Source organism: Pithys albifrons, chromosome 2 (assembly GCF_047495875.1).
Source record: "Pithys albifrons albifrons isolate INPA30051 chromosome 2, PitAlb_v1, whole genome shotgun sequence".
In the NCBI taxonomy this organism is placed as follows: Eukaryota; Metazoa; Chordata; class Aves; order Passeriformes; family Thamnophilidae; genus Pithys; species Pithys albifrons.
Window position 1 is genome coordinate 10367477 of NC_092459.1, and position 23704 is coordinate 10391180.

General features: G+C 39.1%; 1 protein-coding gene across 1 annotated transcript; it reads right to left on the reverse strand.

Annotated features, from left to right (window-relative positions):
- Positions 1 to 812: 812 nt before the first annotated feature.
- On the reverse strand, positions 813 to 22379 carry DDX1 (DEAD-box helicase 1). Its single transcript, XM_071548326.1, has 26 exons — positions 22324 to 22379; positions 18435 to 18486; positions 17119 to 17182; positions 16564 to 16593; positions 16235 to 16331; positions 14708 to 14755; positions 14501 to 14584; positions 13555 to 13638; positions 13052 to 13128; positions 11714 to 11786; positions 11522 to 11598; positions 10735 to 10849; positions 10105 to 10243; positions 9062 to 9122; positions 7804 to 7902; positions 7069 to 7158; positions 6403 to 6591; positions 5343 to 5394; positions 4716 to 4862; positions 3910 to 4001; positions 3336 to 3408; positions 2809 to 2881; positions 2647 to 2689; positions 2324 to 2419; positions 1447 to 1567; positions 813 to 1140 (listed from the first exon to the last, which is right to left on the reverse strand). Exons 1-26 carry the CDS (start codon positions 22337 to 22339, stop codon positions 1010 to 1012), a joined length of 2223 nt encoding a protein of 740 aa, XP_071404427.1. The 5' UTR covers positions 22340 to 22379; the 3' UTR covers positions 813 to 1009.
- Positions 22380 to 23704: the final 1325 nt, after the last annotated feature.

Here is a 23704-nt window from a genome sequence, read left to right on the forward strand (position 1 = left end):
ACTCTTGGTCTGCCCCCTCCAGGTAACACTTCACAAAAAAAATTATTTGCTCAACCCAAGTTTAATCTGATTGTCACTGTTCTCTGCAAGGGGATGGAATGTTCTGTGAAAAAGTCTTCATGAGGAAGGCAAAAGGTTGCTTTGATTCTCAGCTGTCTGACATTCCCAATAACCAGTGACATTTGTAGGCAATTTGTAGGCAAAGTCACTGAAATTTCTAATTATCACTAGAAGAGACACTAAAAAAAAAGCTAAAAGAAAAAATAATTGTAAATCAGATTACATTAACTTTACCTGAACGAATTCAATCTGTTTGAAAGCAGCACAGTGACATTAAGTACTAGAATCTATACAGCTGCATGAAAAAGCTTTTTCTGCAGATTTCGGAACTGCTTTGATCCTAGCATGTAACTCCCCTATGAACTCAAGGCTATTGTAGAATTCTTTGTACAAGATCCATTTCAGAAATTTAAGACACATTGATAAATCTAGAATTACAGACTTAAAATGCAGTTATGAGCCTAGATGTAGGGGTTTAGGATATAACCAAGAGCTTCAAATACATACTTCAGGTCTGGGTTTTTTTCTTTTTATCTTAAACAGCTGTCTGAATATGGATGCATCTTTAAAAAGCTCACCATTAAAAAAAAAGTACACATATAGTTAAGTAATTGTAACTAATTCTTTTCATTGGAGAATATAAAACTCTCCCCCAGATTTGCTTAACTACACTGGTATTTTCAAAAAACCAAAATCTATGCAAAGATCAATTCTTCAAATTAATCCTTCAAGACAAAAGAGCAAACACACCATTTCATCTTTGACTTGTTTTATTTTATTAAGACAACAGCTAACTCACGAGTTAACAGTGCTGAACACTGTGTTCATCATGCAAGAAGTATATTTAGTTTTAATCATTTTCTATCTATGCTACTCAAACGGTATGGGATTTTTCTATTCACAGGGCAGAGTATTTATTAACTCAAGCCTTGTCTCAAGTGTGGCACAATCAGAATGTTCTGAACAGCTGGTTAGGAAGATAGCCAAGATGCAAGAAAGATGTCTGAGCCTCCTTTTCAAGGGCAGCCAACTCTTGTACTGTAGGTGCCAGAATATCCACATGACCTTTATAAAGTCCACCTGCCAAAAGAGACACAATCTAAATTATGTGTTCAAAGCCATTTTTCAGCAGAACTAGCAATGCTCAACCACATTCAGAAAGTTAAAGTAACTTAGCTAACTTGTTAAAAAAACCCAACCAAACAAAACAAAACCAGGCATACACACACTCTTGTCACTTGCAACCCACAGGATGCATCTAACAAATGCAGAAGACAGCAAAGAACTTGAAGCTTTTTATAATCTATCATTCAGCAGTTACACAGGAGACAACCAGGAAACTGAGAGCCACACAGCCAAGTTACTCTGCAGTAGTTCATTGCTTACCACCCAGAGCTCTTTTCTGCCCATATGTAACTTTCCCATCAAAATCATCCACTGGTACTTTTATGTCTGGTTCAATTTGGGCAATAGTACAGTTTAAGTGTTCTTCAATCTCCCCCAGCAACTAAGAAAAAATAAAAAGTCATAAGTACCTTTACAGTTCAAGACTAGTCAAACCAGTGTTCTGAACAGTCACATTCACATGAATAGTACACATTTTCAACATGAACAGTACACAGAAAACAACTGGGTCGCAGACAACAAAGACTGACACTTTTTTGTTCCTCAGACTATACAAGTTCATTTCCAATGTCAGTATGTTTTTACCCTACCTAGCAGCCATTGTTTCACACCCTACCCTACTTATGTGAATGAGGCTACTTTATAACAAAAATCTCATAGTCCAAGCTTATTTTACCAAAGATGATGTATCATTTGTCCTTCTTTATTATAGAAAGAACTATTGCTTTCATAGTTGCAAGCATTCATAGTTGGTATACAAATCCCAATGAAAACCTATTCAATTACACTATTTCCAGGTCAGAGGAACATGTTTTAGGTTATTTACAATTTTGCAACAAATCATCCAAACAAAAGTGTGTAACTAACACAACATAACTCTGAACAATTTAGCAGACTATAGCAAAGCTGAAAGAAAGACTCCAACAGAATTAGCTTGGAATATTAAAATCAGCTTTTATATTTAAACAACTTACAGAACATACAACTTGCAAAGTTTTCCAGTTTCTTCTTAAAATGGAATCAAAGGTTATCAACACCCCAAAACTAGTCTTGTACTTCAACTACACAGCGAAAACAAGAACTATATCATGGAGTCTTTTAGAGGAATTAGAATATTCTGGTTAAGTAAAATGTTTACCTGCATCTCATTGTACCATATGGTACAACCTCCTTCTTCCTTCAGTCTAGTATTGTAACACCCTTTTCCACGACTACTGCATACGTGATACCAAACCTAGAAGTAGAAGAAAACAATTTGCAAACTGTGTAAGATGTAGTTTAGTATGTTTATTTTGACTAACTACAACATGAAAAAGAATTCAGGTATTTGTTTGAATTCCCTTTCAATCAAGCAAGGACAAACATGCAGTTTTTCAATACAGGACATTAAACTCAGTTAGCAGCTGTAGATAGAACTTCAGTAAATAATGTCCGTTCACCTTTGCTGTGGAGTGTAATTACCTTTTCTTTTTCTTTTGCCACAAGGGAGATTGCCAAACCCATCCTGAAATATTAATGGAAAAGGGATAGAGCAATGTATTTCAATAACTATTGCAAACTTGTGAAACAACAATAACAAAAAATATCAAGAAATCATGGTGACTACTCTGAACACATACATACCTCTCAGCTCTGCCTACTCTCCCAATTCGATGAACATAGTTCTGTTTTTCATCAGGAAGTGTCACGTTGATAACTGTGTTAAACAGACACAATGCACAGACAACACAAGATTTTTTTAAAATATATGAGCTAAGGTCAGAGACCAGACACCTAAAACAAGGTTTTGATTGCTGCAGTTCCCCTCCTTAGCCCATGTACATACTTTGGGTTATTGCAACAGTGTCAGGTGTCATTACCTGCAATACCTACACTTAAGGCTTTCCAATCTCACACTGCTTTCTCCAAGATTACTTTTTGGCTAAAATGAAAAATCAAATGAAGAATCTCCAACAATGCAGAACATGACTTGATATTTGAGAAGGTATAGTGAACAACCAAATTAAAAATTGTCTAGTTTAAGCCTTTAACATCTACAACTTTTTAAATTATGCTTCAGGTCAAATTTGTTTTAACCAGCTGACAGGACTACAAATATATTGTAGCTCTGTACAATTCAATAGCTTAAGTTTAAAAGAGTTGTATCTTACCATATGGAACACCATGAATATCGATTCCTCTTGCAGCAACATCTGTGCAGATCAAGAAACGGACATCTCCTCTCTACAAAAACATAGTTGTAAACAAGTCTTGTGCTAAATAAAGCAAACAAAATCCCAGGCAATGAAACCATAATCCTTCACACTTAGTTCACCTTGAAGTGTCTCTGTACATTTAGGAACACTTCAAAAAAGCATGAATAGATAGGTCAATTTACATCCTTATTTCTTTCCCCAACAGCATAAACCAAAGTTTAATATTTAAATAACTTTTTTGTAATAATCAAGCACTGATGACTTTCAAAACCAATGTAATTGCTACAGAGCTTGAAGCTAGCAGGCTTACTTTGAAATAAAACCAATCTTCTCAACTGAAACTCACAAAGATCATATTGACTGACACTACAGATTTGCACCTACAGAAATTGTGCCTCAGAGTTTCAGAGGTGGGACACAGAGCATGTGAATGCAATTTATTTTAAATGGAGAACTACGAACACAGATTAATATATGAATTCAGATATTGCCAAATGAGAAAAAAGCCTTCAAGAATCTGCTACATCACCTTAAATCTTTCCAGGTTTTGCTTTCTTTCTTGAGGTTTTCTGTCACCATGCAGGCAGACACATGAGAATTGATGCCCCTTCCTATCAGGGCCTGAAAAAATTGACATGCATTAATAACATCAATAATAAGTTATGACAGAGAACTATCTATAACTTTTTCCCAAGTTCTGTTTTTTTGGGCAAGTCTCAACTCACAGAAATTTCAATTAATTTATTACCAATTAATATTTAATTACTTTAATTACTGACACAGGCACTGTTGGGGGAAAAAGCCCATGACCTTTAATACACCTTTCCTCCCTCCTCCCCAGAGCAGGTCTGCCCAGGCTTTCTCCTCACTCCTTCCTACTCTAGTTTTCCCCACTTCTTCAAATGTGTGTCTTCACCTTTTTCCTCCCACTCCCTTTCACTGTTCCTTGTTTTCTCTCACATTTCTCCATATATGTCTCTTTATGTGTGCACATTTGCACACACAGATTTCTTCCCATGTCTCTTGCCTTTACCAACTACCACTTTTACTAATCTATGTTTCAGCAGAGGCACCATATACTCCTCTCATTGGTTCAAATTTTGGTGCACAGTGGGTTATTTCCAGCCATTTCAGAGCTGTCTGAACAGGTACAGGGCAGTTTGCAGCTCCCTGCTACCAAACCCTGTCCTTTGTGCCTAGTCAGTACATAAAAAAACCTGAAGAACAATTTTATTTGTGCGGGGTTGTAATGTTGGTGACCTTCTGTCACAAAATTTTCCTGTTGAAATAGACTGGAAAGCGAGCAGAGTAAGATTCACATGAAATAAATATTACCTCCGCCCTGTTGGATGAAGTACTGCTCCATGTTATCACAGTCAATTTTAGTCCTGCAGAAAATAATGGCTTGGTCCATCTTGTGCTCTTTGATTGCCCGAACAGTGTATTCTCCTTTTAGAATTTTAATAGCTTCAGACCACATTTCTAAATAAAAGTAAACCAGTTATTTCACTCAAATTGTTTAAAAACACGAAGAACCTTTGCACTTTCTACATTTAAAGTTTTCTCTAGCCTTCCAGTACAAACTTTTATTACCAGAGCAAGCATGCTAAACCTCTTCTCTCCTGCATTATCACCTTATCATGTGCTCCAAGTTGATATAATACAGAAAGAACAAAACCACTCAGAAGTTACAGATTTCTTATACACACCAACATATACCTGTTGGTTGCAAGTCTGCAAAATATATATTCAAGGGTTTCTTTCCTACTCCCCAGTTACAGAAACACATTTCACAAATATGGAAATACAGAAATACAAATTTGGATGAACATGACTAAAGGCCAATATCTACTATAATTTACCTTTACTTCATAACATTTAAAAGGAGTATTTCAGAAGCTATTACTTCATAACATTTCCAAAGGGTTATTTCACAAGCTATTAACTAGTGTTGCTGATTACCTGGAGTGTTAGCACCAGGTCGTGTATTGTCTTTTGCATGTACTTCATCAGTCTAGAAAAAACACAAACAACACCCCCCCAGCCCCAAGTCATTAGTCCACACTTCACAGAGGAAATGCTTAACTCTATTAACTTATAATTAGCAAGGAATTAAAGTTTAAAAGTAGTCTTAGCACTCTGTTCTCTCACCAGACAAGTTAATCTACCTTTAGCTAAAGAAAAGTCTTGAGTTTAAGCACATAAAACTTGGGAAATAAAATGATTTATGTAGACAGTGGATACAAAATACCTTTGAACAAGGGGAAGAATTAAACAAACCCCAAACAAATCTGAAAAAAAATACTGTAAAACATGGTTAAATCATACAAACACAGTTGATTCTTATCTTTTTCTCTGTGCCAGGCTGAATCAGGTATTAACTGAAAATCCAAGAGAAAGAAACTCATACTAAGACTTAATGAAAAGTTTCTGAGAAATCTGACAAATAGAGGTTCCAGAGATTAGGGGCTCTAGATTTGTAACTGCACAAGAGCTGCTGAGAATGAAATATGGCCCCAGATTATTCAGAATTTGAAGACTAAAGACTTGAAAAATAACTACCACCTTCTCACACAGGTATGTGTCAGGTGAATGTAGAATTTAGTCTCAATGTGGTCTGATACGAAATCCATTCCTCTAAAAATGGCTCATCTCATACCAGTTAAGAGACAAAACTACTTTACAGAATGATCCATCTTATTGGTGAGAAAAGAGAGGTACTAACTACAGTTAGGCCACAGACCATTAATTGTGAAATGAGTGAACAAGCAACACAGAGTCACAGTTCTCTTGTACAAATCAGTCTGTTATCCTATCAGGCTCTTCCTCAATCACATTTATAGGACTTAGCTGTTCAGACTCAGTGTTACAACATCACCAATGTGATGCTGACTGCCACTGAGCAAACCATCTCAGATACACTAAGCTGAGTCAACAGCCAGCAAAGACCCTTCAGAAGTTAGGCCCATGTTCTGAAGGTTAAATAAGTAAACATTGACAAATAACCTTAATTTTCACTTACTCTGATATGATTCTTGCCAAGCCTTTCCCAGAGTTTATCAGCTTTTGGATTCACAGGCACAACTACATGATGTACAGTTTCAGGGACTGAATCTTCTCCTTTCAAATCAACCCAGGTGGGAAAATGCATGATCTTTTCAGATAGTTTCTTCACATCAAAAGAATGGAGTGTTGCAGAGCACACAATCACCTGAGAAGAGATACATGGATGCCACTGATTCTCCCAGCCCAAAAAGGTGAGAGTAGAACTGGAAGAATGTTTTGTAATTGAATAGTGTATTGTAGCACAACAGAAAGAGTCCCTGACTGAACTTCCTTATCACAGGAATCACTCACCTGGCAAGAGTCAAGATAGAAAATAATTTGCTTAACTATTCTCTTACAAAGACCCAATCATTCAATAGGAAGAAAGCAGAACTATTGAAAGCTGATGAATCAAGATTATCAGCACAGGAATATATACTCACAGGCAATTACTGAATCCAATGAACAACTGTAAGTTAGAATAAGAGCTGTAACAAACTCCACTACAAAGAAGCACAGTCCATGCCAAGTAATAGTCAACAACAAAGCAGAGCACACAACACACATAAAAAAAATACCCAAACAAACCAAAACCCATAAAAAGCCAACAAAACAAACCCAAAACCACAAATGCATTTTATACCTGAAGTCTCTTTCCATCTGAAGTTATCTGAGGAATCTGACTGTGGATCCTGTTTATGAAATCTGAGTATCCCTGGAGGAGAAGGCCATCCTACATAGGAAAAAAATAAAAGAAATAAAGCTGCAATTCTCTTTCATTCCTCAGTCTGTACACTTGAGGTAAATAAGCAACACACTGTAGTCTCAGAAATTCTCGCTTTTAATTAGCTGAACAGGTCAATGAATGGCTGGAATATTTTCTGCTATGGAGAAATCAGTAAAAATTTGGGGTATTTTCAAGAACAGCAGCTTCTCCTAACTAATACCCCAAGCCATTTAATCCTAGTGAATGTTCACTTGTACTACACCAGACCAGAGAGTTGCACCCATTTCACAGCATACTGACTGCAACTTTCATTGGCTTCAAGACATGTTGGGTTAACCAACATTCTGATCTTGTGTTTGTCCTACAAGTTCCCCACACAGTGACACACTCACTACTTAGAGAAATATATTTCAAACTGTGTTCACAATCAGAAAAATTTCAAACAGATTCAACAGAGAGGCTGTGAGGGGAAAAACCAGTATGTAGGTTACTATGGTTACAAACAACAAGAGGATTAAGCTGGAACAGTCCATAGGTAGCTAATTGTTGTTCCACTGAAATATCAAATATTATACAACAACGTTTCATTGACTCTTTTTGCAAATATCATACTGCATTTAAAAGTTAAGCAGCACTTAGTTCTCAACATACAGCTTCATCCAGAACCAGGAATCTAACTTGAGATAAATTAATCTTCCCCGTTGAGACCAGGTCATCCAGCCGTCCAGGAGTTCCGACGACAATATCCACCTATGAAATACATGAAGAGTATGAATTGGTCCCATAACTAACTACAGGCATTACCAGTTTTATCTAAGTTTAACACCAGGAGACAATTATCAGTCTTATTTTCTACTAATTCTAACTTCATAAAATCCTAGAGTAATTTCAGTTGGAGTGGTTTCTTTGAGGTCATGTGTTCTCTCCACCCATCACCACATGCAAATCATCACATGCTTTAGGTAATTTCCTAATACATTTTGGAGTATCTTAAAGGAGAGAGATCCTACAGCCTCCCTGGGCAACCTGAATTTCTGTGACCCTTTTGTTGTTCTATGAAACATGGCTCTATGGCCACCATTTCATTAGCAGAATCTGCCTCAAGGAGGAAGCCTTCCCTTATTTTGGGAAGTGTTGTGCCCCTTTTCTCCTCCCCTTCCCCCCAAGCTGTTGGTTATCTAAAGCCAACAAACAGATTTGGTTTTAAATGGGGCTAAAATAAATTTAACTTTTCTCACTGTGAAAGGACACAAAGTCTATTAACTATAGAAATAAATTAGGATTTCGTTGAGAGAAGGGTTCATGACCATGAATTTAGCACTCACGTGAAAGTCTACCAATCTTCCAGTCCAAGCAAGTTTAAGAGAAAATATTTATTTTGGCAGCTAGAATCATGGGAAAATTTATCAACAGGGACTTGTTCTCACTTCCAAAAGTGAGCCTTAAATAAAAACCTGACTCTGTTCTCCCTACAGCATAACTGAATTGATTGTACATTCCATGCTGCTGAAGCCAGACCAGTCCTTCTATGCAGGCCTGATTTGTAGTGTATGTTGACCCTGGTAATTGCAGACAAGTTTTTGTCACATAAACATGGAACAGAAGTTAGCAGGAAAACTGTCTTGTTGGTTAAGGACAAATAACAAACAGTTACACCATTATTTTAAAATTTTCAGGACTACACAGGCTTCAACAGAATTTGACTAAGTACTATAAGCACTTGTATTGACAACTGTCATGGAAGTAGAGGAACTGCTAGACTGGTGCAACATGTGCTTGTTATCCACTGCACATTCTCTTTTTAACAGGTTTACAGGAGTTGCAAGAAGCTCCATTAATATTCTCAAGCATCATCATGAGTTATTCAGAACCCAAACTATTAAATCATATAAAAAAACATACAACTTACTCCTTGTTCCAATACAGAGAGTTGATCTCTTGCAGCAACACCACCAATAATTAGCAGTTCCCTAAAATTACAGAAATATATTTGACATTTACCCATTTATTATATTCAGAAGGTTTATTAAACATTTGGCTGAAGACTGATTCTCTTGTTAGTAGCTAATGATTAACAACTCTGAATAGTAATTTTAAGAACAAAATAATATGAAAAGATGAATTTTGAAACTCATCCCTTTATATGTACTGTATTTTAATTCAAGTGAAAGATTTGTTATCAAATAGTATTATTACTGTTGTAATAAACACATTAACACCTTAGCCAATTTAGTCTTTAAAAATTTTTTTTTCCTTAAGAATACCTTAAAAATAACATGTTAGGTTAATAGTTTCCTGTGTTCTTTAAAGTCAGAAATGCAAAAAACAGTAAACCAAATGAATCCTTGCCTCTTCTCATTGCTACTCCTCTGCAATTCTAGAAAATACACTCTTGTAAACAAAAATATTTTTAGAAAGCACAGTCAAAACAGAAGCAGCTTTAAACCAAAGCAACTTGTAGAAGATTCATTTTTCAGAACTGCATGTCCATGATAATTTGTCCTGTTACACATTAATGTAAACAGAGCAGACCCTGTATGTAACTATTTGTTGGAGACGAAAAACAAAACAAGGGGGCGGAGGGCGATGGGGGGCACAGGAAGATATTCAAGAAAGGGCAGTCAGCAGATATGCTTTTCTTGACTAAAAACATTGTGACATATCATATTAATTAACATCATTGATAATTAAAAAACCCTCACGCATCAGATATATCATAGAAGAAAAAGGCAGTCCACAGATAAAACACATTAAAAAAAAGCCCCTAAGTGGTCTGACTGTAGCTGAAAAGTCAGAAGGTTGGTTGGTAGCAGATTATTACTGAAACTACTAAGAGCAGCACTGCAGATTAAGGTTCACTGAACTACAGAGTGGAACACCACGCATCCCGCCATGAAGTCACATCCACAGACAATACCACAAATGCAACTAAGAGATTTCCCTTTACCTTACCTTAATTTGGGATTATCAACATATTTTTTGAACTGCTTCACATTGTTTAAAGTTTGTTCTGCCAGCTCTCTTGATGGTTCTACAATCAGTGCTTTTGGAGCATTTGGAAGGTTCTGTGTTTGAACCACTTGTGCACTTCCTAAGTGGAAAAAAACAGCCATTAAGACAAACTACATTCCTACCCTAGAATTTTTGATTGGAAAAATACTTACATTTTCAACTAATAATTGAAACAGTGTCATTCTAAGTTTTCCACTGAAGGGTGATATTATTGCTCACTCAATCATGAATAGCTTCAGATTAATATTCAGAAATTATCAGTGGATATACTGGTCCTGGAGGATAATTCATTCTGTTGCAGAGCATAAAGATGCACACTGATTTTTAAGATAACACTGCTGAGTAACTTAGTTGAACTTCTCAACTGATGCATTTCTAAATTCAAAATGTTGAAGGCTATTGGTGGTTTAAGATGAAACTTTGGCATAAAGAAAGCACTAGTATCTTTTCACTACTACTGTATTCAAGATCTTACTGCTAGTAATTAAAGGGATCAAAAGGCACTCAGTAACACAAACCTGAAAAAAGAAACAAGAGAAGTTTAAACAACAACAAAAAAATCTAACCTACCTGAATGCTGTGATTTTACAACACTACCATCAGGAGCCTTGCAAAGGCCAATATAGCCATCTTTTGGTGGAAACTTGAAATCTTCTTCACCAAAATTGAATTTCAATTCAGCATTCTAGATTTCAACAAAGTTGTGTCATACACACAGGTTCAGAAGACCAGATAAAATGAGAAACAGTTAAATAATGAGAAACCAGCTAGACAAGGAGGACAGGTCTTTTTCTTCCCTGTCTTACACATTTCCCTTCCACAAGTGGCCATGGAAACCTTGCTAGGACTTAAAAAAAACAAACAAGCAAAAAAAAAGCCAATAGAAACAAAGCACTTTTTCTGAAGTTTTACATTTCTCTAACGACCTAAACGTTTTGCTAAAGCCTTTATTTCTTCAGAGATCAACTCTGGAAGACTTAACTCCAGAGAGACACACTACTACATTACTGTAATGTTAAGAGTTCAAGAGAAATGAAACAGGAATTCTGTCACTTGCAAGCTATTTCCTTATATCTGTTGAATCACAGACAGCACTGGTGTTTGGAACTAATTATCCATGCTATTCTACCCTCATATTCAAGTATTAAATTTTAATTTAAACATTTAACCTAAATGGTACTTAGAGCTAAAACACACAGTTGACAGCACTTCAGTAGTGAATACTGGTAGACCAAAGAAAACTGAGTACATTTACAGTAATTGTAGGTGTCCATGCAAATTTATCACCTTAAGTAGTTCATTATCAGACCCAGAACAATCATAACAATCTTGAAGACCTGTGATATTCTTAGGTTACCTTCAGTACACAAGCTGCAAAAAGTGCTTGGTTCCTTATGTGTGGAGGGATTTCAAATGCAAGGCCAAGGTCCTTCCCTGAAAGTAGGGTTAGTTCAGTCAGACTCTGCATGTGTGTGCGTTCCTCTCCCTGCCCCTCTCCCAATACAAGTATCCCAATAAAATTATAAAGAAGAAATTGAATAAAACTTACCATTTTTGGAAAATTTTATTTGTCCTTTATCTATGTCTAGATAACATCCAATTGTATCATGCATAGTGAATTCCTGAAAAAAAAAAGAAAAAGTTTACGAAGCTGAGAGATTTTAATGTTCAGTGCATTAGGAAGACTTTAGTGCTCCCATTCTGTCAGCTTTCAGATTTCCCACTTTTCCCTACTAATGCTGATTCTTGAGAGAACCAAGTTCAATCTACTCCAGTAAGACCACTGTAAACAGCCTGCACATTTTTATTTGATTACAAATTTTCTGTAACCTGCCCAATTGCTCTTAGATATTTAGACATTTACTACTGCTTTAAATTTATTTTAAACTCCAAACACACTGACAATGATATATTTAAGTCATTTATCTGGAAGTTTTCTGCATTATAGAAAAGTGCATTAGTCATGTATTTATTAGCCAATCCAAGTCTAAGCTTAGAGCACCAAACATGGCATCAGAAACCTATATTTTGACTATATTAAAAGACTAACTCTTGAAAGTGCTGCTATATGCACACTGTGTATACTTAAGTACCTAATTTAAATATCTTGACATCTGTTAATTGTAAAGGTATTCAATAAAATCTATATACTACAAAGTGTTTCTAATCAACAGCTCAAGAGACACTATTAAAAATGCTGTAATACAATAGTCCCAAAAGTTACAACTTTCATGGCATTGAGTTCATTAATACCACAAAAAAGACTTGAGTTTCTGCTGCAATACTCTTACTTATATAATTTATGCTTCAAAATCTGAACTCAACTGGCACACTACACAAAAGACACCACAGTTATTCCCAGTAGACAGACATTTCAGAAGTTACATCAAGGTAATGGCAAACCCAGCTCAAAAGCAGAAGTAGTGCACCACTATGTCTTATAATTTAATTATACATTTTGACATATTAGAGTTGTGTAATTACTTCTGCTTTAACTACAAGAGAACAGAGTACAATGCCCTCACTTGGACATGCACAATGATATACAAATGGGTTGGATTGTTCAAGCTAAAATTGAAATAAGTCAGGACACAAATCCCAGAGATCAGGTATCCTCTAACTAGTAACATACAGAGAAGTTTCAACTTCTAGATAAGAATCAATATATTTGCAGTCTAGCCACAGTCATAAGTCTCAAGCTGATAACTGCTTTTGTTGAATCTGTTATAAGCTTTTATCAAAAAATGCTTCAGTGCTTCATTGTAGTTTTGCCCAGTGAACCTCCCTTACAATTGAGCACTATTACAAAAGACAGTTGATTGTTACAGCACAAAAACAACATGCAAAACTTTTAATAATGTTTCTACCAAACACAATTCAGGCTTACCTCACCATAGCTGTCGAATTGCTTGTTGTGAGATTTCTTACCAGTGCCACCAAAGCCAAAGCCAAATTTATCAGTGCCTGAAGAGAAAACAAAGCATAGGCTTTTATCTTTTGGTGAACAGGTTATGCTTTTTTTCTCTTTGCATCAGCAACTGAAATCTTTCTAACACTACCATGTGAACAAATAATACATAGTGCTAACTACAGACTTCAAACCAGTAATTTTTGCACATTTATTGGTTTTACTAGTCTCCAGTAATCCTTACAAAAAAAACCAACAAACAAAAACCTGAACTAAAAGGCAGAAAGTCACAGAAGGCAAGAAACACTGCTACTACTGAAGCAGATTTCCTATCAGAGGACAAAAAACATTTGTACAAAAAGTTTTCATCTCCCTGATATTGGCATCCTTCCCAAGGAGCCCATTTCTCTGCAACACTAGGACTCTAACCATTCCATGTGAATATGAAAACTGTCTGCATGATTCTTTTAAAGGAAACTCACCCAAATCTAATGAAGCCTGCATAGTTGACCAACCAACTCTGCACAAGCCTTGGTCATGACAGGAAACTTCATAGTAGTATTTCCCTTTAAAAGAAAAAGAAAGGATGTAAACCAATACCTGAATTCATCAAGGTGGTTCAGTCTTGCTACTTCCAAGCCTATGAAAGTCTAACATTCCTGCCCCTGCTGAAAGTGTCACAAAATCCCTTATTGCATTTGTGTGAAAAGGTTCTCTTGTTATCTGTGTATAGAAGGAAGAAACAGCAGGCAAAAGAGACTAAGTGTATGCTGAGAGGTAATGTGTAAAAGGAGTGATAAGCAATAGAGAGGTTTTACCAAATCCATGAGAACTGATAGACTTGGAACAGCAGGTTCTGCCGAATCAGTACCAGACCACCAGGATGCATTAGCACCAACAACTGCCAGTGCAACCTGAAGCTCATCCAACTGAATGTTTTGTAAAGACAGACTATACAATTATCTGCACACCTGATGAAATGAGACTGTTTCTCAACACCCTTCGAGAACCACTGACTATCAGGATGACTCTGCTTCTGAGTCAAATGTTGGGATGTTGGCATCCCAACTGTGCTGCAATCACAGAACCACGGAACTTCGGTATGCACGTGTCTGTGTGAAGTGTGCAAGGAAACCACTGAAAGCACTGTGCGCACAGCTATTTCCTGACAATAACAGCTTAATAAATTGCATTCTGATGAATATTAGCTATGATTCTGTCTCCTCTAACTCAGTTTCCTATCAAGGAAAATACAACACAAGGAGAAAAAACCAGAGATATTTGCCATTTCAGTTTTCAGCTAACACTAAATTTGAACAGATAGCAAATTTAAAATGCAACCATCAACATTAGTAGCAATTGGTGACAAGCAGGCATTTCAGTAGAAACTCTTCTAGAAGAGTCTCCACAAAACAGTTTTATATCTACCTTTAGTCACGCCTCTAGTTGCTCTGCATCCATGCCATTCTTTAATCTCTCTGCTTTGACAACACAAACCATCTGATCCAATTGCTGAAAATTACAAGACAGTTTTAGTTAAAGAAATTGTCTTCCTGACTGTTTTTAAAATAAAACATCATGCATGCTTTCCCCTAGTTTATTCTTTTTTAACAAGTGAACATTAGAACAACTCACCAAAAGCTGATCCTCTATCATACGGGTTCATTTGCCATTTATTGAGCACTAGGTTTGAAATACATTAACAGAAAAAGGAATTAAATCAACAAGGCAAGCCTGGAGAACTCAAATGAGAAGTTCACATTGTCTCTACACTGTTTGGCTTAATTTTCTGGGGAAATATCTTGGTTCCAATGTAATTCATAGGAGGTCAAAATGAAGGCCTACAACTTGAAGGAGGGGCACAAATGCACAATGCAAAGGTATTTGGGGAAGTTTAGATATTCCATTAAGGAGAGCATAGATAAAGTTATTTAAAAATAGAATTAAAACACTGAAGACTTTTACAAAATAAGCCAGACTTCCCGTATAATCGCAATCAAATTCAGCTAGAAAATATCCAGAACAACATGAAGAGCAATCAGTTTGAAATGCATTATTTGCCATTTCTGTCTCAAGCTTACTTTAAGATATTTTTCAGGACATCAGTTAAAATGTCATTACTACAGAGCTAAGTTGCATGTACATAAAATTTCTGACTTCATTTTTCATATGCAAATAACACGTTGCAATAAAGTCTATACAAGGTTTTTTAAAGAAAGAAAGATGCTATTTCAATCAGGTTTACTGAGTGTATTTATACGATATTCTCTCAAAGAGGATTTTTACTTTTCTTTGTTAAAGTGATTGGACTTTCACCACTGTAGCAGTAGTTATAATGAAGACAAAAGATGAGAACTTCTGTAACATCTTCAGGACATTGTTGTGAGATACTGTCACTTCCATAAAACTCAATCTCTGTATACCATAGACAGGACATGGTGATCAGCTTTACAGCTGCCAGCTTATTTCAATGGATGCATAATAAACCCTAAAATACTGCGAGGATACGATCACGGTTACAATCTACTCGGTATCATGAAGTTCTGGCCCTGTGCATTTCCTGCTCAGTTCAGGCCTGACTAGCATAAACATGCAGCAACTCAAGATGTTTCCAAACCTAGCAAGGTGTCAGAAGGAATGCAACAGCTCTAGTCAGCACAGCAGAACTGGAAAACTGTGTGCCATCCCAGCCACACAAAATTAAGTTTGAGCTCAGAAGAGCCTTTTGCTCAAGAACACTTAAGAGGCCCAAATCAACTCTGTGGTGTCACAGCAGGTGTCTCATCTATTCCTGCAACAGAAAGATTTTTTAAAATTTTTTAACTTCTTTTAAGCTGGACATTACCACCACTTCACATCTTGCAAGGCACTGAATTAGTCTGGTTTGGCACTAAACTAGTCTGGCTTTCAGAAGAACACTGAAAAGCAAGGTGTAGATCAGCCAGCCTTAAGCTGAAGACAAGAGCATTACTAAGAGCCTGCAGTCCAATGCACACCAGTTCTTTCCATGATTCCATCAGTAAATTTATATTCACTGTTTAATAAAATTCTAAGGGATGATACTCTGTTATCCAAAATTAAGGAAAAAACACTTATCCTGTGGCAAGTTAACTTCACTTTAGAAGGTTCCAAACTTAAGCAGTGTGACATCTAAAAACTCACCTCCCCCTCCAGTTTTAATAGTGGCTTTTCCTTTCTTGCCTTCCATTTGGTCCTTCAGTGTTTCATAAACAATCTGGATAACTGGAATGCTAAAAGCCTAAAAATGAAAAGCTATTTTCATTCCACAATTTATACAGTTATTTCCATCTGGTTTTCAGGTGCAATACCCAGGACCAGAAACACTTAAAAACATTCCTATGCTTATGCTGGTATAGACTATGAATAATAATTGTTAGGTACATATACACATTCTCCCTGTAGATGTGCATACATATCATCTCTACCACTTAAGACTTTTATTTTCTGCTAATTTAAATTTGATTACTTACACCAGTTTTTCCACTCCCAGTTTCAGCAGCCTAAAGGGAGAAAAAGTGAGAAGTTAAGTAGGACCGTAAGGAGTGTTACAGAATTCTACTTTATTAAACTAAGTTTACTTTTTAGAAAGTGTTACTCTGGTTATGGAACCAAGAACAGAGAGATCCATAAAAGACATGATGAACAAGGAACACTAATCTGGTGCCTTCAAGGTTATTGACACTGCAGCATTGGTTTAGGCAGTATCAGTCAGGTTCCAGACAGATCTACCTCAGGTGTTTACAGACAAAAGGAGAGTAGATGAAATCAGACAGCTCTCATTCATGTGGTAGTGTCTGTCAAATAGACAAAAAAATAAAGCCTAAAAAGAATGAATCCCATGTCTAACAACAGCTGGAAATACACCAGGAACTCACAGAGGGTTTTAGCTGAAGAATATACTTTCTAGTGGAAAAGGACAGGACAGTGAGCCTAACTATAGAACCTTCTGGAAATAATGAAATTGACCACACAAACAACAATTAAAAGAGAGGATTTCTATGACTAGGGCTATCCTGGATACATACCATAAGTACATCACCGCCTCCCAGGATCAGTGGGATGGATTCTGCTTGGATGTCTGTAGGAAGACTAGAGGAAAGAACACATTAACACAAGTCAGTGTTATCAGCAGAAAAAAGATTTTTTTTGCTTATATAAGAGTTCACAGAAACTATGGTCATCTGCAAGATATAAAAGGCAAATGTTATTCCTCCTGACTTGCAGATAAAGAACTGAAGAGGATTCCATGTACAGGGATAGCCATTTACAAGGAGAGAAAAGGAGATGTAGCTTGATAGAAGTGACCAGTGGATGGAATGGATTCACCTTCACTCTGACAAGAGGGCTCCATCTCACATCATTGTGCTAAACTATAAAAATAAAAGATTAATTATATATTCCTTTACTTTCTTCAAAGCATTTTCCCTTTAAAGTCACTTACACAGCCCTCATTCACAAGATTCCTGTTCAAAACTGGAAAGAAGGTAAAGATAACTAAATGCAACCAGCATTTTCAGACAACCACAGCTAATTGCTACTATTGATAAAAGAAAAACCCCCCGATATACACTAAATTGACCCATACTGATAACATTCTAAATGACAACTCAAAATTAACTCCGAGGTGAAACAACTTGGCCAAACAAGTAACCAAAATCAAGAGTAACAACTTCTTTATGTGTGACACACAAGCATTAAATTTGCAGAATCATAGAATCAATTGGGTTGGAAAAGACCTCCGAGATCATCAAGTCCAACCCTTTGTTCAACTCCAGTCCATTTACCAGATCATGGCACTCAGTGCCATGTCCAATTTCAGTTTAAAAACCTCCAGGAATGCTGAATCCACCACTTCTCTGGGCAGGCAATTCCAATGCCTGAGTATTCTCTTTATAAAGAATTTTTTTCTGATATTCAACTTAAATTTCCCCTGGCAGAGCTTAAGCCCGTGCCCCCTTGTCCTATTGCTGAGTGCCTGGGAAGACAAACTTAGATCACAATCTGGAAAAACATCTACTAAACTAGCATGAGTTATGTGACAGTTTCATCCAATAATCCCATGATACATAATAAATAAACCAGAGGCACAGAGTCTTTTATCAAACAAAAGAAGTGAAACATAAGCAGTCATGCTTTGCTTGTTCATATTGAAATGTTACCACTGCTGTCACAATTTATGTTCTTCAGTCTTTCACACTAAAGTGCATGAAATGCAATGACAGTTAAAGGAAAACACATATCCACTTTCTTTCAATGTGACACCAGAGGTATTTAAGAATCATGTCATACATTGATGAAAGGCAAATTAGAGCTTGCCAGGCCCAAAAGCACTCCTACTTACAGCCAGTCCATCTCCTCCACTGCTTGAGCTATCTCAGGCATAACACCCATTTCTGTAAGACAAGAAAAAAAGGAACAAGAAGTGTTATTTACCTCAACATAGCCCCAAAGACAGCCAAGTGTCAACACTGCCAGCTACAGCTAAAAGGAATGGAAAATCACTCTTTTCGGCAACAGCACGTGCAGCCTTCACTACAGAACCCACTGACTGATAAGACATGTTCTCTACAGTTCTGAGAGTTGTCCCCACTCACAGCAGGGTAACTCGGGCACACTCTGAGCAGACGGGCAGGTGCTGATACAGCAGCAAAGGAAACACACTGGGAACCAAGAACCATTTCAAGGTCAATGTATTATCTTGGCACATTTAAAGAAACTGCTTACACAGATAACAGGGAAAACTCTGATTATCTTTGATTATTAGAGGTGAGGTGCAAACAGTTTGAAAAAATTAAAAGAAAAAATCCTGTATCCTATAAAGTCTCTAAGTCACCAAACCTTGCCTTCCACACAGCACATACAATACCTAGACAATGTTTTCATTCTGATACAGTTTTTAATCACATCCACCTTTGAAAGATTTTTTTTCCCTGGAAAACCCTTCTGGTAAACTCACATCAAGGTCTGATGGCTATACCTCAGAGACAAGTTAAATACGAAGCAACACAGTGTTTGTATCTAGATAAACAAATTATCTGTATTTAAAAATGAAAACAAAAGAAACCTGCAGCTACTCAGTAAGTACAAGAGGAAAGCAGATCTTAACCAACCCAAACGACAGTAGCATACCATCAAAATAACAATTTATAGAATCACAGAATCATAGAATCGATTGGGTTGGAAAAGATCTCCAAGATCATCGAGTCCAACCCTTGGTCCAACTCCAGTCCATTTACCAGATCATGGCACTCAGCGCCACGTCCAATCTGCGTTTAAAAATCTCTAGGGATGGTGAATCCACCACCTCTCTGGGCAGCCCATTCCAATGCCTGATTACTCTCTCTGGAAAGAATTTTTTTCTGATCTCCAACTTAAATTTCCCCTGGCAGAGCTTAAGCCTGTGCCCCCTTGTCCTATTGCTGAGTGCCTGGGAGAAGAGACCAGCCCCCACCTGGCTAGAACTTCCCTTCAGGTAGTTCTAGACAGTGATGAGGTCACCTCTGAGCCTCCTCTTCTCCAGGCTAAACAACCCCAGCTCCCTCAGCCTCTCCCCACAGGGTTTGTGCTCCAGTCCCTTCACCAGCCTTGCTGCTCTTCTCTGGACTCGGGTACATGGAGTTACTCTAAATCAACACCTTGAACTATAAATAAGCAACTTTCTAAACACAGCCTTTACATTCTGACCTTTGCCCTGCCACATGCTGGTTTCAGACATACCACACACATGTACACACAGTGAGAGCTGGGCTGGCATACAGGGATGTGTCCAGCCAAAACTTATGCTTCCATTTGCTGTTAAACAAATACTACAAGAAACATGTTTTATTTGTTATGTGATTTCAGAAAGCTTTGATGCCGTGAATGACCCCTCCTCCCAAAAACAGGACTTCGAGCCACGTTAGTGTAGGGTAAGATAAAAAGTAAAGGTCCAGGGCCTACAGCCCACAGGAATACAGGATGACATGCATGTGCCTCAGTTCTTGTTTCCATGGCTTTTATAATAAGATCCCTCCAATCATTGCTTTACACATTTCTCAGTCCAGCCCCAGTCCCACCCCTGGTCCAACCCCCTGGAATTGGGTCTGGGGTCGTCAAGACCCTCTGTCTTCATCAGCTCTTCTTCCTCGGGCACACAAAGGTCTCTTGGAGTTCATCCAGTTCTGGCTTTTGGGTCACTCTGACCTGTGTTTATGTTTCATTCTGTAGGCCTTCTGATATCTTTCAGCTCTACCTTGGAAAGGAGTCTAAACAAGATTAATTAACTAAAGGAATTTGAGCTCCCTCTTTTGGGACAGGAGTAGTGATAGAAAGGCATTAGACTTAAACTGTTAGAAATATTAACCCTCTAAAAATCTACAACTACTGTGTTCCTAAAATCTACAAAATGTGAAAATCAGAACAAAAACCCTTTCAGCATCAGCTTTAATATCTGAAAGTGCTGGCCTGTACTCCTACAAAATTAGGCAATCTGCACCACCAAAAAGTCTTTGCCATAGCAATAAAATTGGCTATTGATTGTAAATTATTAATAAACCCATACCTTATTTTTCCTGTTTCTAATATACATCCAGATCACATAGTTTAATTCAATATGCAGGTTTCATCAGACAACAATACCATGATGTTTTCCTCAGCTACATCCAAATGAATCCTACTGTGTAGCCTTGAAAGCCATCTCTAGATCAGGGAAGAAGCTTCAGCATTCCCCTTCATGATTAGGTATAAGAAGTTCAGTTAAAAAAAAAAACAAATCAAAGACTTCAGAGACACTAAAACTTGACAGAACCCTGATCTTGACCGGTTGCCTATTTGTGCATATGTGTGCACACCTGGGGTGATGGGACACAAACAGTGATGCTTCCTTCTTCAGCAGTAAACTTTCAGATTTTACTACCATATATATAGTTTACAGTTTGCTGAACTGTATCACCGAGCAGAAATATATATTAATATAACACACACTAATATAATACACTTATATATTGTATTGCTATCATATATATATATATATGTATGTAAAACGAGGTTGTAATAATGCCAAGGTCATAGGCTCAAACCCCTTTGTGAGCCATTGACTTAAAGAGTTGGGACTCGATGATCCTTGTGGGTCCCTTCCAACTCAGAATAGTCTGCGATTCTGTAAAACTTGCTAAACTGTATCACTGAGCAGAGATTCTCCTATTAAATCCCTTATCCGCTGTAACACACAGAAGAGTTAAGAATAATCTCCTGATCCTGAAACCAGTCAGCCCGAGGAGCGAGCCTGACCCTTCAGCAGCCCCTTTGCGGGATCCACACAAGCAGTAAGACCAGCAAACTCATTTGGATAACCACTCCTGACAAGCTGCAGAAGCCCGAGGAGCCGGGGAGAGGCACCCACATCCCCGCAGGCCTCTCGACCTGCAGACTCACACAGCCACACAGCACCGCGGGCCCGCAGGCGAGGCAGGCCGGGGAGCTGCGCCCGCGCCGCGGGGAGCCCGGGAGGGGGCGGGCAGGGGGGGAGAGGCGGCGGGCAGAGGGGAGAGGCGGCGGGCAGAGGGGAGAGGCGGCGGGCAGAGGGGAGAGGCGGCGGGCAGAGGGGAGAGGCGGCGGGCAGAGGAGAGAGGCGGCGGGCAGGGGCAGAGGCGCGGGGAGAGGCGGCGGGCAGAAGAAAGAGGCGGCGGGCAGAGAGGAGAGGCGGCGGGCAGGGAGGAGAGGCGGCGGGCAGGGAGGAGAGGCGGCGGGCAGGGAGGAGAGGCGGCGGGCAGGGGGGAGAGGCGGCGGGCAGGGGGGAGAGGCGGCGGGCAGGGGGGAAAGGCGGCGGGCAGGGGGGAAAGGCGGCGGGCAGGGGCAGAGGAGAGAGGCGGCGGGCAGGGGCAGAGGAGAGAGGCGGCGGGCAGGGGCAGAGGAGAGAGGCGGCGGGCAGGGGCAGAGGAGAGAGGCGGCGGGCAGGGGCAGAGGAGAGAGGCGGCGGGCAGGGGCAGAGGAGAGAGGCGGCGGGCAGGGGCAGAGGCGGCGGGCAGAAGAGAGAGGCGGCGGGCAGGGTCAGAGGCGGCGGGCAGAGGAGAGAGGCGGCGGGCAGAAGAGAGAGGCGGCGGGCACGGGGAGAGGCGGCGGACAGAGGAGTGAGGCGGCGGGCAGAAGAGAGAGGCGGCGGGCAGAAGAGAGAGGCGGCGGACAGAGGAGAGAGGCGCGGGCACGGGCAGAGGCTCCCGCAGCGGTGACACCGCCCGGGCCGCGCCACGTACCCGAGAACGCCGCCATCTTCGCCCCGGGGACGCGCCGAACGCCGCAGCGCGCATGCGCGCAGGCTCCGCTCCCCGTTCCGGGCCCGGGTGGGCGCAGGAGGCGCCGCGCGGCGGGTTCCGGCCCTGGCGAACCCCGCGTGTGTTACTGACAAAGGGACCTTGGCACAGAGAGCGCAGCAAGATGGGGGGTTTAGGCACGTTGATGGGGGTACATCGTTCTCCAGGTTTTTGACAGAAGTTTGCCCAAATTCTGCACAATCTTGTTCTAGGATAACCCCCAGTGACATTAAATGCACGAATCTTTGGGGTGTTGCTATTAAACCAAAATCGGATTATAAGTGAAAAAATTGAGCTTCTGCAGTTGCATCACAAGTCAGTGACGTTTGGCCGCTAAGTGGAAGGCAGAGCATAAGCATTAGGATGATGTTGGTTACAGATACAGTGATTGGGCCCTGAATGGGCTGCCTGGGGAGGTGGTGGAGTCACCGACTCTGGGACGAATTAAGGAAAGATTGGATGTGCCATGGTCTGATTGACAGGGTGGAGTTTGGTCAAAGACTGGACTTGATGATCTCAGAGGTTTTTTCCAACCTCGATTCTGTGATTCCATAAACTATTGCCTACTGTTTTCCATTGTGAAATACAACTCAAAGCTTTTTAAGGCAGCGCTGACACAGACACATCTGTTTCAAAGGCCAAATGAACGTCACACGTCTCTGACAATGCAGTTCTCTGGAGTACTGTGGTGTAGTTTGAGTAATGGTTTTGTCCTGGAGGTTTGTTTCAAGACCTTTTTTTAAAACTTTCTGTGCCCTACTGACTGTTACCTTATGCTGTAAAAACAGGTGTCATGCAGAGAAAAATACAGCAGATATTTTATACCTTTAGTGCCTGGCTGTTTGCATTTCAGTGATTTCTCATATATTAATAATTCATTTGGCAGTAACTCCCTTTGATGTGCTTCCTTTCTTTCACTATTATTCGCTGTATCTGCCAATTATTCTTTTGCATGCTTTCAGAAAAATGACATAACTAGTAACTTTTTAAAGACATATAAATAATGTACAGATTCAACTGTGGTTCTGAGAAAATCTGTAGGCACATCTCGATATCAATACATAGTGCTGCTTGTTGGTGTGGAATGTGGGGTGTAATTTACTGTGAATCTCCCACAATTCTTTGACACTGATGAAAATGATGTTATCATATTTATCATTGTTTTACAAGCTACATTGTCAAACACAGCTAAAGAAACGTTAAGAATCAGTCAAAAGGCATTTTTTTCTTAGTTGTCTCTTCTTGAAGTATTTCACAGGTATTCAACAGAGCTTTCATATTGCTCTGAATCCCCAATTTCAGAATTTAAATTTTAGTTTCACCC